The following is a 15,695-nucleotide window of genomic DNA, read 5'->3' on the forward strand; positions in this document are numbered from 1 at the left end:
AATTAAATTTCTACAAAAGGAACACTCTATTTCTTATAGAAAGTAAGTACACTAAATAATCTGCTACAAAGCCCTTTGAAAAATTCTTTGATGCTATCAAGTGTAAAATACAGCTAGATTCAAAAGAAAACTTCAGTTGGATTTACTTCTCATATTTTCGCTTTCCCCTCCCCCACAGACAAGACACTACATCAAGTGTAAGTGGGGATTGTAAGAAAATATGAGAGAATGATTTATAGGAATCATACGTTAGAATAAGGACATAAAGGAAAGGCTATAGATTTCAAGCAAATTAAAAGTAAAAGATGAAAAATGAGCACTCTATCCTCAAAAGAGTTTTAAAATACAATATAAAATATGTCCCTGATGTAATAAAGAAGCAATGAAAAAAATAAAATAAGAGAATAGACAAGCGTCACAGATAACATCACTGGAATACACACTCTGTGCTGAACAAGTCACTAAGTTCTTTACAAACCTAAATTTATTTAACGTTAGCAGCTCCATGACATAGACACTCATCATCTCCATACTTTATGTTGAAGCAACACAATTAGCTGGCAAACGGTGGAAGAGAAGCCTGAACCTGGACCAGATATATTGGATTCTAGATTCTGACAAACACTGAAGGAAGAGTCAGAGGACACAGGTTCTAACGCTGCTCATCTAACAGTTAGTTCTAGAACTGAAGATTTGCCCCTATCTATTTAAAGTTGAGGACTTGAGAGGGATCCAACTGTTGAAATGTCTATGACCAGTGAATCAGTAGTTGCAAGGTTAAATCAGGGGGCCATGGGGCCATGGTGAGGACCTTTATGTTTACTGATTGATTTGGACTATTACTCCCTTATTCCTTTCCAGTCTGCTCTTTTCCTTTTAAGTGTCCTCAAAGGGTCCAGAGGTAGGCAACTAGGTGAGCCTTACCTTAGACAGGGCTGGGTAAAGAGGGAGTAACAGATCAAAATTAGGTTTAGAAAGAAGACATTGTTATGGTTATTCTCTGCCCTCTGGCCCAAAGTCTTCCTAAATGAGTAATTTTAATGAGTCACACTCACTCTTTCCTTGGTACGTTTTAGCATCGACCTTGATGACTTAATGCTGTAGAATCTGGCTCATTACACTGCATGCTCGCTTCGCAGCACATATATTCTAGCTTATTACACTGCATTTCAACTCCTAAGATAAAGAGTGTACCCAGTTCTTGCTGAATATATATATTAAGGCATGGAAGAATACTACGCTATATATACTGAGAATATTTTTATAAATAGTTAAAATAAACCTTCTGTTTTTAAAACGTTTCATTTTTAACCTTCATTTACCTTAAAATGAATAAAGTTTCTTATTACCATTAATAAATGATACAATTAAACTTTAAACAGTAATTTTGATATGATCATAGTACATTAAGACATTACACTAAGCACTTTATATGCATTATACTGATTGATTTATTGGCTAAACAAATCATGGAAAGTGATACAGAAACACTAGACTGTCAATGATTTGCAGAAGAAAAGCCAATGTCTTCCAAGTGTATCCATTATATCTTATTAAATTAAAAAAACAGATTATAATGCACAATCCCATTTTATAAATATAGGGTTATGTAAATCTGTATCAGTACTTCGAAATATCAACTATCACTGAATTTCAAAAAAGTAATGGCTATTTATGGATGATATGATTATAAGAAACGTGTCTTCATTTAGAAAAATCTATACTCTCTAGGGGCGCCTGGGTGGCACAGTGGTTGAGCGTCTGCCTTCGGCTCAGGGCGTGATCCCGGCGTTACGGGATCGAGCCCCACATCAGGCTCTTCTGCTATGAGCCTGCTTCTTCCTCTCCCACTCCCCCTGCTTATGTTCCCTCTCTCTCTGGCTGTCTCTATTTCTGTCGAATAAATAAATAAAATCTTAAAAAAAAAAAAAGGAAAAGGAAAAATCTATACTCTCTAAATGGGGTATAATAAACAAGAGGTTTTTTTCTAATCATAGGAAGGTAAATAGATAGACAGTTTTTTAAAGAATTGACATATCACTTTGTGCAAGCAAGCATGCAAGTGTATTTCACCCAGTTGTGCTCCCATTTCTTATAAGAGCTTAATTATAAACCTAATATCTAACCAACTCATAGACCTGGAATTCTTAAAATTAAACATGGGGAGTGCAGTTCTATATTATCAAGTATTCTACCAGTTTTCTTTACTTATGATCAGACTCAACCCAACCTAGACCAGGAAAATTTGGGGAGCAAAAAGAAAGTATTATTTCTGCTGAAACTACCTGATTTGAGAAGCAAGCATTAGCATCATGAGAGATGCAGTTTTTCCCATCATTTAAAGACCAGTACTAGTGATCTTGGTAATAAGGTATAAATATCCCAAGCAATGAGATATTTAATTCTAGACATGTACCTAGCTAACTTTTCTATTTTATTCACCTACGTATAATTTTTTTTTTAAATCCCACATAAATCATACAACTTACTCCCTTGGTTTTGTGCTCACGAGAACTCTTAGAGGCTTTCTGCTGTTTAAGCATGATTTCAGGAAGGAATCCACTTCATTGAAAGGTCTCATAAAAACTAGGTCACCATTAATAGCAAAAATCTTTTTCCCAACTTCCATGCCAGCCATCTAAAAGAGAAATAGGAAAAAAAAAAATCAAATTATATTTTCATAAGGAATCTATTTTTTTTCACAGAATTAGAAGCTGAAAAGACCTAGAACTTACAGATTTTTGGCATTTCAACACATCTACAATGTTTTTTATACAATTTCACACAACAGAACTGTGGGGGAGATAACACAGTTACTCTCTTTGACCTAGTTTTAAATTTGATCACTCATTTGTACTGAAATTCCCCGCCCCTTCTTTTATGACTTAATTTTGTACTCCTCCTGTGACCCTCCTTCTATTGTATCTTACAGTTCTTTTTCTTATTTCAACCTTTAAACTACAGTCAAACCCCAGGTTAGTTACTTTTTTTTTTTTTTTTTTAACCGTGTTTTCCATTTATATCCAATTAACTGAGAGGTTCAACCTCTATATAGCCACCCATGACAACTGCATACGCATCACTAGCAAGACACAGCATAAAGATCTCCAGGGCGGGAGAGAGGACTGGCCTGGAACCCAAGGGAAAGAGCTCCAAAAAACACAGACTGCCAGAGGCTGAAAAGATGACAAAGAAGACATTATCTCTCCATGCCAACCAGCCCGCCATTCTTTTTTTTTTTTTTTTTAAGATTTTATTTATTTATTTGACAGAGATAGAGACAGCCAGCGAGAGAGGGAACACAAGCAGGGGGAGTGGGAGAGGAAGAAGCAGGCTCACAGCAGAAGAGCCTGATGTGGGGCTCGATCCCATAACGCCATGATCACGCCCTGAGCCGAAGGCAGACGCTTAACCGCTGTGCCACCCAGGCGCCCCCAACCCGCCATTCTTAACCAATCCCACTGCCTCCGAACCACATGCTGTTGTGGTTACCAGCGAAATGATGAAAACCCGGAAGAGGGCACTTAATCAGTGGCATAGTCAGATGAAGCTGTGCTCTAAGAACACCCACAGAAAATGTCTGGGAGAAACATTTCTTTCTTGCAGAAAATTACTGAAAATTGTCATTTGTTGGCCCAGCCTACTAACAAGGTATAAGTTGACCAGAGTTACTTCGTTTGACATTAATGTGCCGTACCTAAAACACTGTCTTGAATGAGTTTGTTTTTTGGTAAAAGATGGAGACCTTGGGCATTAGCAGATAGGAGGGTGGGTGGCAGTTTGCTACTAACTTTAAATAGGTTCAAAGTTGAAAGTCATGCTTCATTCATTCTCACATTCCTTATTTAAGATTTTTATATTTAGAAGTTTGCTTGAGGATTAAGGCATTTTTCCAAGCCAGGCAGCAAGGTGAGAATACTTTAAATCTGAAATATTTGGGATATAGCACTCCCAGGAGTTTCCATGAGAGCAGGAGATTTTGTCTCTTTTGTTCATTGCTGTATTCCCAGAGCCTAGAACACTGCCTGGCATATAATAGGTACTAAATAAATAGTTCTGATGAATGATCAGGAGACTCCTTTGTTGAAAAGACTGCTGAGGTGAGAGAACATCAATTAGCATTAACCTAATGAGAAAATAAGTCAAAGCATGCGCTTTACTAATGAAAGTTATGTTTTTATAAGACAGCCAAAAGTGATAGGAAAATAAAAGACATAGCCCTTGATTTAATGGAACAGTTTCTGACATACATAATACAGTCCCACTGTATACGGTCTCCATAGGGTTCCAGACGAGAATGATGAACAGGGAAGTCCCAGGGACATGGAATGAGCCATGTGACCTCCCAGGAGGTCAAGAAGTTCACAGCTATAGATCTTTACAATACCTCCCTCCAACTATATTTGAGTACATGAACTCTGTCACAAATTCCAATAGTATCTGGTAGCAACTCAGAATAAGATTATTCAGAAACCCTATTTTCAACAAAGATACTTAAAAGCTGATTTCAATTTGTTTAGAATTTTTGCATTTGTATGTCATGGACAACAAATTTAAATAAAAACGCTAATTTACATTACCTCAGCATTAGACCCCTTTTCTACCAACTTTATTATTGGAACTTTATTTTTGTCTTCTAACCCAAAACCATAGCTGCCTTCATTGGATTTAATCTGAAATGCAAAATATTAACATTATTAATAAAGGAACTATGAAAAAAGGTACAAATCAAACAGAATAAATGAAGAAAACTTTTATAACATAGTGATAAACTTACCAATAATGATTTGGCTATAACATTTTCCACAACTTTTAAATCATGTTTCATAAGTCGATGCTTCATATTTGATCCTTCCATTTCCTCATCCGCAAAAAAACGGAAAAGTAGAGGTTCATCTTTGAACTCACTTTTTTCAAGGACTACAAAAATAGAGATTCAAATTGTTTCAATTAATTCAAAAATTGAACCCATTTTCCACACTAACAGATGTTCAATAAACTAATACCTGTCCCATAACCTCCATGTCATACTCTTAGAAGTTTCATTCACAAATATTCCTATGATATTGTTCTCTTTCTTTCTACAACTTCAAGCTATTGTTTCTAAATTACTATTAACTAAAGAATTTTCAATTTGTAAGTATTTTTCAAAGTTAACTTTTTTGTACTCACCCAAATTTAATAAAAGATTATATTGAATCAAAAAAAATGTATGTAATCCAAAACATAGAAACCTACATTGTTTTGAATTTGTAGTAAACATTTGAAGTATGTTTTTAATATCTTGAACAATTATGGGAAAATTCGAATGGGTAAGTGTTGCTCTTATGTATGTGAGCAATTCCCATTGTGGTCACTTTTGTTCCAACACTTCAAACCAGAAATATATCTTATGGGTGAAATGTGATTTTAGTTTCCACTAATTCCTAGTTCTTTTCTGCTTAAAAACATTATTCTCAAATAATCTTATTTCAATAAAGGTCATTTTTTCCCTTTTATCTGAATGTTAATATTTCCCCCCAAAGTCCATAAGATTCAAGGCTTATGTTTTGTTAACCTTTTTAAAAATAAGACTAAATACTGATAGAGAGAATTTATATTCAGTAGGATCCTGACAGCTGTCAAAATGTTTTAAAAGAGAAATCTTCCCTATTTCTATTTATGTATCCTTGGTAATGTTGAAGCGTACTTGTTAGAACAGGGTGATTCATTGAGTGGGGTAGACAGGGAAGACACCGATCTCATGGCACTGTACAAGGTCTGGCTTTATGATGAGACAGACCTCCAGATCTGGGATTGATTCTGGGTGTGACTTTGGGAAAGTTACTTAAACTCTTTGAACTACAGTTTCCTCATTGGTAAAATGGGGGCAATAAAACTTTGTTCATAATGTACAGAACTAAAAACGAGGTCATAAGTGTGATTACCGTGGCATACAGAAAACAATACAAAACTATTTTATTTCATTATTTTTACAGAGTTTCAAATCATAACTGTTGACCAGATGACACATGTATTGATCTTTGGATGGAAGACTGGCTGGCAACTTGGGTTAACAAATGAAACTATCAAACACAAATTAAAAAGTAACACGTTACAGCTGACAATAGAAATGAGAATATACTTGAGATCAAGTTAGGTCTTGCCTACATGACCCAAGCACTTCCCCAAAACTCACATGGTGTTTTGCTACTGCTATTTTCCACCACAAAATAGTCTGCCTAATAAGAGTAAGATAGGACATCAATAAGGCCAGGCAGGAGCCAAATTGGTTGTGCTTTACTGACATAGACTTTTGTAGGGAAAACTTTTGTTGTTAACTCAATATTTTTCAACTCAGTATTTTATTTTTTGTTACTTAATTTTATTTACTTATTTTTATTTATTTTTATTTTTTAAGAGAGAGAGACAGCATGCACACATGCCTACAAGCATGGGAGAGGGGCAGACAGAGAGGAAGAATCTCAAGCAGGCTCCACATCAAACACGAGCCTAATCCAGGGTTAATTTCACGATCCTGAGAGCATGACTTGAACCAAAATCAAGAGTTGGACGCTTAATTGACTGAGTCACCCACGTGCCCCTAACTCAATATTTTAAAATAAATATTTAGATAAAATTACTGCTTTTGATGCTTTAAAAAAAAACAAAATACTTGAAGGTTTTCAGCCTGATATTATAGTTTTAATTCCCTATAATAATATAATTTCTCCCATTCAATAGTTTGCTTCAAGGACTGATATTTCTCTATCACATCTCATACAGCGCTCTAGAAATAGTGGGATGTAATGGAATTCCCAAATGAATGTATTCTAACCAAAGATGCTCTCAACATCACTGAAAGTTTTGCTATATTTCCTTCTTCATAAAAAGGTAATAACCTTGGGGCACCTGAGTGGCTCAGTTGGTTGAGCAATAGACTCTTGGTTTCGGCTCAGGTCATGATCTAAGGGTCATGGGATTGAGCCCTACGTTGGGTTCTGTGCTCAGCAAAGAAAGATTGAGCCCGGGGCTGTGTCAACCCTCAGAGGAGAGTCTGCTTGAGATTCTCTCTCTCTCCCCCTTCCCCCTCCCCCTGTTCTCTCTCTATAGAAAACAAATAAATCTTTTTTAAAAAAAGGTAATAACCTTCTGAAAGTAATTGACAAATAGGTAGAAGTATTATCAAATATGTGTTTATAAGCATATAAATATGTTATATACATGTAAACAGTGAAAAAGACTGGGTTTGTGGAATCTAAAAGATGCTATGAATAGAGAGGGAAAACCAAGTCTCATTATTTTTATAAATTTAGGTGGAAGGAAGTCATTAAACGAGAAAGACAATCTTTAATTGGTAGCCAAAATGAAACAGATTTCTTTCAGAGATTTATAATTTTATTCTCCGAGATAATTTTAAAAGCATTTTTCTAAAAAGAACAGTGATTATCCAACCATATATGCTCTCACTTAATCATTTTAATATATACTGCCATTCAAAAAAACCATTAGTCTGATCTAAAATAATTTCAATTTTTTTTTTTAAAAGCTACTTAAAAAAAAACCTTCTAGTTCAAGTTTTGCTCTTCTGGAATCAGTCTAGAAAAGGAGAAGAGAAGTCATGGCAACTGGTAGATCACAGCACTAGACATAGGAATTGCACCAACGGTGAGACTGAATGCAGGTGTGATCCAGCATGGACACACGGCAAGACCCATAAGGTCTTGCTGGTTCATCTTTCAATGACTTCACTAAAACAATGAGATACTCCCAGTGCCCTAACAAAAACAAAACAGTAAAATACATCGGTAAGCTTCCAGAATTAAAATCCCTACCATGGTGCATAAATCCATTGTCACAGAGTCCGACACCGAATATCATTGCCTCTTCTCTGGTGCGGCAATCCCCCTGTTAACCACAAACACATGGCACAACTTAACAGGCAACTAAAGGCTTTGTTGTGTCTTTACTGCGTTTGACGCTCCCAGCACCATACTGACAGAAACATTCACTTCTTAGGGCACACACTGCTTTCATAAGCTCATGATGCACCTAATTGCTGTGAAACATCCACTGGATTATGAAAACATCTTTTTTTTGACATTAAGTGAAAAACAAAGATTTAATATTTCCTGAGTAAAACCATACTGTATTAAACATGAAAATATATACGTAACTAAAATTTACTGCTGCCACAAATGATCCCCTTCTCTTATTTTTTCAATCTGGTATCCCAATTGTGCAGCAAGAAAATATCCCATATATCGAAAATACACTAAAGTTAATGAAAAATCATTATCCATGATCTCTGCTATCACATTCCTTCTACCAAATGGCCTTGCTCTTTAAGCACCACCTAAAGAAACCTACTAATGTAGTAGGGTGATTTATAAGACCCTAAAAGTAAATTGTTCAGCTGAGCCTGTAAATGCAAGCTTCTCTTTCACCATCTTGCGGAAAAAATAATCAGATCATATAACTGAAGCAAATATGAAAGCCCAATGCAACCTTCTGTTACATTTTTATCTAGGAAACTTCTATTTATTCATGTAAGTATGGAATCATATATAGGAATAGGCATATGTACGTGTGTGTATAAACTTAGAGTTGTAGGTTTTGTGGTTAAGAAGCACTTTCTCATCTTATTTCTTCCTAGTCAGGTGGGTCCCTTAATGTTGCCTGAACTCTGTGCTTATTTTCATCCTTGCTTTCACCATGATCATTCATACCTACAATACATGTTTTGCATGTTTTGTCCGCCCATTTGTTTTAAAGTATCTGTTGTTAGTCCTAGCAAGTTCTTCTAATGTCCCTGTGCCTTTTTCTCTGTTAGATAATAATTCCAGTAAGTAGTAAATGGTTGTGAAAATAAAATCTGGAGAGATGAAGGGACTTGTCCAACTTTGCATAACTACTTATCAGAAGAACCATCATCAGATGCTAGGTTACTTGAGTCCCAGTCCATCATCCCAATTTCTACTACATACAATTTCTAAGACATTGTCATAACAGACCACTAAGAAAACCTGAAGAAAAAAAATAATTGCAACATGGTCCAGTTTTTGGGTAGCTTATTCTATTCTTCTAACGCTCACATTTGAGAAGTAAAACAATGCCAACAAAGAAAAGAAGAAAAAAACCTGCTCACTGATTTCCTGAGTCAGGACTTTAAATATTTATTAGGCATGAACTTTTGCTTCAAAAAAATTTTCTTCGGTTTTCTCACGTGGTCAACATATAGTACAAGTTCATGTGAATTCTGTAAGATTATAATTTCTGTGTGAAATGTCAACTTTGATACCAAGTACAGAACCAATTCTAATGACACATATTTGATCATAATGTTATAAAAGTCTCTGACTCCAGTAAACCCACTGTATGTATGAATTAGTTTTTATCTAAAAATAATTGCTTGGTTTAATATAAAATCTTAACTTCTAAATAGAATACATTTAAGTGCTATAAATACAAAAATAGGCAGTCTTGGATAGTCTAGAAATTAATATTAAATAATAAAAATCTCAAAATTTATGTGCACAGATGAATCAAATATGAATTAAACATTAATATTGGGAAAAAAGAACATTTTATGATTATCAAATGTTACTATTCACATGTAACAAAGCGTAGGCCACGTTCTTTAATAACAAAAAAGTAAAACTGCTTATGAAATTGACTCAAATATCAAAGCATGACAACCTTTCAACCAAGCAATATCCCCTACCCTAAAACAGTAATTTCTGTCAAAGTTGTTTTTTAATCAGCAGAAAACATTTGATCGTGTATTAGTTGACCTAGTATGATAAAACATTTAAATTTATATTTGAGTATCTAGTGTGTTGGGGTAGATGCCCTAATTTGCAAATAATATTTTCTCAATACCTACTGCCAGCTCCCATGTGCTGAGAAACAGAGCAACAATAACCATAAATTTTCTACTTTCCTATTTAAAATGTATGTAGATAAATATTAAAGCTTATATTGTTAAAGTACAATTATTCCCTAACAGAAAGGCACAGGGAGATTAGAATAACTTGCTAGGATTAATAAAGAGATACCTTAAAACAAATTGGTGAACAAAACATGCAAGAAATTTTAGTGTGTGTGAATATGTATCCTTCAGTGATATTCAAATTATACCGAGGTTTTTCTTTTTTTCTTTTTCTTTTTCTTTTTCTTTAAGTAGGCTCCATGCCCAGCATGGAGCCCAATGTGGGGCTTGAGCTCACGACCCTGAGATCAAGACATGAGCTGAGATTAAGAGTCAGACGCTTAACTGACTAGACACCCAGGTGCCCCACACTTAGTTTTTTTGATGCATCTCAGTTGATATTTTAAAAACAGGAATATCTTCCTCTTGAAAGACCAGATAGCATAAAAATTAAGTTTGAAAACTATAAAGTCAGATTACCTAGATTCAAATCCTAACTCTACTTTATATTAGCTGCATGAACGTGGTCAGGTTATTTCACTGTGTCTCATCTGCACATGGTGACCAAAAAAAAGGTATCTAAATAACCTCAAAGCTTAAAGCAGCAGTGAATGTAACTCAGCAACTTCTATTTGTCTATTTACCTGTGCAATTAACCAGTCTATCAGTTTGTTGGCCATGACTACAGATTTGTAGGTTCTTAAATGGTAATCTTTATCTCTATAAAGGAAAAAGAAAACCAGTAAGAAGAGGATAAGTAAGCAAAGGAAAACATTTCACTTAATACCAGTGTGCAACAGAAAAGTTTAATAAAAATAATCTGAATCTATTATCCAAATTATGTGCAAATAAGAGAGGTTTACAAGATACATATAACACCTGAAAACTCCTTCATCAGCTCATATCGGAAGAGACCCACAATGATACCAAAACAGGACATTTCTCCTTTGCCGTGTTCTTATACACAAGTAGATTATTACTGCTACATTATCTGGTAATAACTTAGCTAGAAATAGAGTATCTCATTAATAAAAGAATAACAAAAGACAGTTTCTTCCCTTAAAATCAAGATAGAGTCTACCAAAAAAAAAAAAAAGATCTTGTCAAAATGTGGCGAATAAAGCAGCCCATTTTACTCCTGAATTCTCCAGGAAGGCTGGGTTTGCACTAGAGGATTACTGGTTTGGTTCAGCGGCAGTGGCACACAGCAGGCCTGTCCTGAGGTAAACATGCTGAGAACCCTGTCACTCATCTTGTCTGATCAGAGCACGGACAAGTGTCACCACATCCCCAGGGAACCAAGGGAACCAGCTGACTCTACATTAGCCTCTCCTTTCAGTAGACTTCCCAGATCTGAGAAATCATTCAAAGTTAAGTTAGATACCAACAAGTTCTCCTGATCAGAACGGGGCCCTCAGGGCAGAAATCTATAATTCATTCGTTTTGCAGGCCCACATAAAAGAGAAAATGACAGTCTTTTCAAAATGTCAAAAGATCCAAACTGCAAACAACTTGAATTGATAAATAATTACTAGCTCTATTCACAGTTCTTTTGCCCCTGTCAGCAATTGACAATTACTACTGACATCATTTTATCTACTTTCATAAAAAAAAAGTCCCTGAAAAATGGTTGATATTTCTGAGATTTTAGTCATAAATACACTAGGTTAACCAGTAATCAAGAACAGATTCTTTTTTTCTTTGAAAATAAATGAATTAATTTAATTAAATAAAATCTTTTTAAATCTATCTCCATGTTTCTGATACCGCACTGCCCATTTCATCTTGGTTTCCATAAGCATCAATAAGAAGGACAAGGATAGTCAGTCTATAATAAGACACATGTGAGTCGGTGAATTCTTCACCCAAATAATTTTTCTTTTTGTAAGCTGAGTTCACACATATTAAAAGCATGACTATCATACATTCCATCTGTTTTATGGTTTTTTCCCATAAATTTTTCCTTGACAACTCATAAACAATTGACGTTTCTAGCCAAAGAACAATTCCTTCTTATCAGCTCTTACGGAATGTAACCCTCTTGATAAGAAATCCCATATGGCTAAAATATATTTTCAGAGCACATTTTCTCACATATGAAATCTACATATACACAGGTAACATGAAAATTGTAACCATTACTGTTTTTACGAGTTTAGCAGAAAAAAACTAATTTAAGTACCCATTTGCTATTGAGTGAAGTAACCATCTTTTAGTGTTAGGTTATCCAAAATACTTGCAGGGTGGCTGTGCTAGAAATCTAGTGGGGAATCAATAAATATATGTTCATTTTCACTTCTTTTTACTTTAGGAAGCCTGTTTGTGAAAGTGGACAGGGCACTTTCAGGAGTGATGGGTAAATTTTGTTTCTTCCTCCAGGATCTGCACTGTATTCTCTATAAAACATGAGTGAGCATTCTGATACACGTAAATAGCCACTTTTGGATTTTTTTTTTCTTAAGTTCTGAGTTTCCTTGAAATTGGAAACCAGAATGAAAAACAAAAACACTTAAACAGCCACTTCTGGATTTTTTTTTCTTAAGTTCTGAGCTTCCTTGAAATTGGAAACCAGTATGAAAAATAGAAACACAGAACATCAAACATCTGGATTCTATAGCCATGTTGGAAAAGCATCTTTATTCATTTCGGAAATGGTACGTCCATTTTTTTTTTTTTGTCCTGAATATCAAGTTTCCGTCAATAAACTCTGAACAATATCTGGCCATTTGAAATTACTGTAACATCATACTACATTCGATCAGTATATATAAGGGTATATTTTATAAAAATACAATAATACTCCTGAACATCTCTCCTATTAGTAATTGTAACACAAAACTCAGTTTTCTGCTGTCTTTCTAGAGATAAACTGAAAATTAATTATGATTCTACTTAAAGAAAAAAAGGGCATATCCTTTCAGAAGGAAAAAAATTGGTGGAGAATAAAATTATAAAATTTTACTTATTAACTCCAAAGTAATTCTTAATTTTCAAGTACAAAATCTTTCCTTTGGATAAAAGACTATTAGAAGGAAATATTGTGAAAACACACATCCAAGAATTGATTATGCAATTTAATGAAAAAAAAAATCAATATACAGTAATCATAGTGGTATTTATAGTAATTGTATTTCCAAATCCTCTCCGAGTCAACTTTTATTTACTAAACATTAACTGAATGTGGATTATTTCATTATCAAGTCTATAATTTAGTATGAATTATGGCAAATAATTTTAGAAATCAGAATGAAAAGAGTGGAAAAAACTGCATAATTAGAGCCTCAGAAAATTTAGAAATATTTTCAGATCAATTATTACTTAAAATCATTTTCAAAAGTAAAATTGTCACTTATGGAAGAAAAATAAAGAAAGCCAAAAGGTTCCAACTGAATAATACTTACCTAATATGCAATATAAATATTTCCACGTAAGTTGCCCAGAACTTAGAAACCAGACTCACCTTATCACTGGAGTAAACAGACTATGGAGACGGCAATATAATCTCACTCCCTATTATAAAATAAAGATATGTCAAAAACAAGGAAGATCACTCAAAGGACACACCAATGAAATTTTGAAATAAATCCACTGTCAACATTCTGGAATCATTATATAATCTCTACCAATTTACAAGTTATTCAACTATTGTATCACATTAGAAAACTAATACAACTTAAATAATTAAAAACAAGATTAAATTGTGCTATGACTTCATCATATACATATGACATAAACATATACAAAGGCTTTTTTTTTAAATTATTTTTCTTAAAATGTAAAATATCAAAATATTAGCAGAAAATAATCTGTATAGCAATACCTCACACTATGCGTAAATCATATCTCAATATTAATCTTGTCAAGTGTGTAAAGAAAACTGATGTTACATAAATTTTATGTATTTATATATTTTTTAAATTTATTCAAGTATAATGGCCACTTGTTGCTACATATGACATACTTTTCAGTGGATATAATCTGAGTGATGCAATTTCAATAGTTCCACTTAGAACTACATAAAAGAATGAAAAAAAAAAGATCTAACCCTAGAATTCTTTAAATAACAAGAAGAAATTGAGAGGCTTGCTTATGAATGCCATTTTCTATATCAGAAGAATTTTTTTAAGTCTCTCAACAGCATTTTATCTTGGTGAAGTATGACAACATGAATTCTGCTATTGATAAAATGTTCTGGGAGAGGTTGTTACCTTTGAAATCACGTCCTGCATCTCATTTCTTGGATAAAATGTTCCATCATCATAGCGAAATCTATATAACATCTGTTCTGGCTTAAACTGATGTTTATCAGTAACTAAGAATATAAAAACAATATATTAAAATACTGACAATCTAAAAAGTGGCAAACAAAAACAAATACATTTATAAAATACATATTCCCAAATACTAAAACCTGCAGTTTTACCAAAAATGTCTGTTTTCCTAATGTAGTAATACTAATCCAGCATTTTGACAGTAAGATTCATGATATGATTTTGTTAAATAATACATTTATAATTTCCATATAACGATTTAAGAAATAAATCGAGATTAGCAATATTCAGTTAGGACAGTATGAATGTGTGTATAGTGTATTATTTTATTTATATAAATATACAAAGTTGTATTTTCTATTTCTTTACAGTGCCACAAAGTTGATCAAAAAGTGTCCTTCGAAGAGCAGATAATCTAACTAGTGATTATAATTCAATTCTCAGTTCAAGAAGTAAATTTTAGTAGTTATCGGTTTTATGCCACAGCAATCAGGCCAAGACCACACATAACACCAATCTTAACCATTTATTCTGTTTAGATCTCTGGAGTAGATTATATAATTTCAATATGTACCTTATTACAAAATTTCAACAGTTTTCTGAAACTGTGAAATGCTTTTCTTACATGTCTCTTTATTTTTCTTTCCCTCAGTGGAAATAAAAATGGTCATCCTTCATTTTCATCCTTGAGATAAGAGTTTCATATTCATAAAGACTCCTATCTAAAGTCTTCTCAAGTTTTCTTTTTTTCCAGAAGTATTTTGTAGATGGTCTAACAAAAAATGATTGTTTGTGAAGGAAAAAAAACACAAATTCAACCTCAAAGAGTTTATATTTAAATGTTTTCTTTACAGGGAATGCAACATTTGCAGAAGAGATGATTTGTTGCAATGGGTTCTGTTTTCATGATTAGCTAGAAGACTTTGACCTTTATTTTTTGTTAAAAATGTTAAAGGGGGAGAAAAAGTTGTAAGAGTTAATTTTCATGAACTACATTTGGTGAGGGGCACCTGGGTGGCTCAGTGGGTTAAGTGTCTGCCTTCGGCTCAGGTCATGGTCATGGTCCGATGTCCTGGGATCCCCAAGTCTGGCTCCCTCCTGGCAGGGAGTCTACCTTTCCCTCTGCCCCTCCCCCCGCTCATGCTCTCTCACTCTCTCCCTTGCGCACTCTCTGTCTCTTAAAAATAAAAAATGAACTACATTTGCTGAATCCAGAAGAAAGCCAAAAGACTTATCATACGTACACACCGTATGTGAAGTTTCAGCTATTTTGCCCCAACCTATCCAAACCATGTGCATGGCTTGCAGCCATCAGATCGACACAGGACTGCTGCCAAAGAAGGATAGACAACACAGCCTTTTGGCATCTTTTTTGTCCAGATCAAGCCAAAAAGAAAAAAGCATGTGTGAAAGAAAAATAATATCGAGAGAAATATTTTGCAATCCTATGGCATGTTTCAAGACCAGTTATTTATTTCTTCTCAGCAATCTACCTATTCTAATTTTTATCCCCT

The 15,695-nt window shown here is 34.1% G+C and overlaps 1 protein-coding gene across 2 annotated transcripts in view; it reads right to left on the reverse strand.

Moving 5' to 3' along the window:
• The window catches only part of PREX2 (phosphatidylinositol-3,4,5-trisphosphate dependent Rac exchange factor 2), a 274,481-nt gene that overhangs the window by 137,907 nt on the left and 120,879 nt on the right, over positions 1 to 15,695 (reverse strand). For both annotated transcript variants that reach the window (XM_045810140.2, XM_087864839.1), the window contains 7 exons: positions 14,119 to 14,222; positions 13,371 to 13,420; positions 10,555 to 10,630; positions 7,815 to 7,887; positions 4,778 to 4,920; positions 4,581 to 4,673; positions 2,490 to 2,638 (listed from right to left, as the gene is read on the reverse strand). In XM_045810140.2, coding sequence (XP_045666096.1) covers positions 2,490 to 2,638; positions 4,581 to 4,673; positions 4,778 to 4,920; positions 7,815 to 7,887; positions 10,555 to 10,630; positions 13,371 to 13,420; positions 14,119 to 14,222 — 688 coding nt within the window. The remainder of the gene's footprint in view (positions 1 to 2,489; positions 2,639 to 4,580; positions 4,674 to 4,777; positions 4,921 to 7,814; positions 7,888 to 10,554; positions 10,631 to 13,370; positions 13,421 to 14,118; positions 14,223 to 15,695) is intronic.

The sequence above is a fragment of the Ursus americanus genome, chromosome 9, assembly GCF_024610735.1.
Source record: "Ursus americanus isolate L20-20 chromosome 9, mUrsAme1.1.p, whole genome shotgun sequence".
In the NCBI taxonomy this organism is placed as follows: domain Eukaryota; kingdom Metazoa; phylum Chordata; class Mammalia; order Carnivora; family Ursidae; genus Ursus; species Ursus americanus.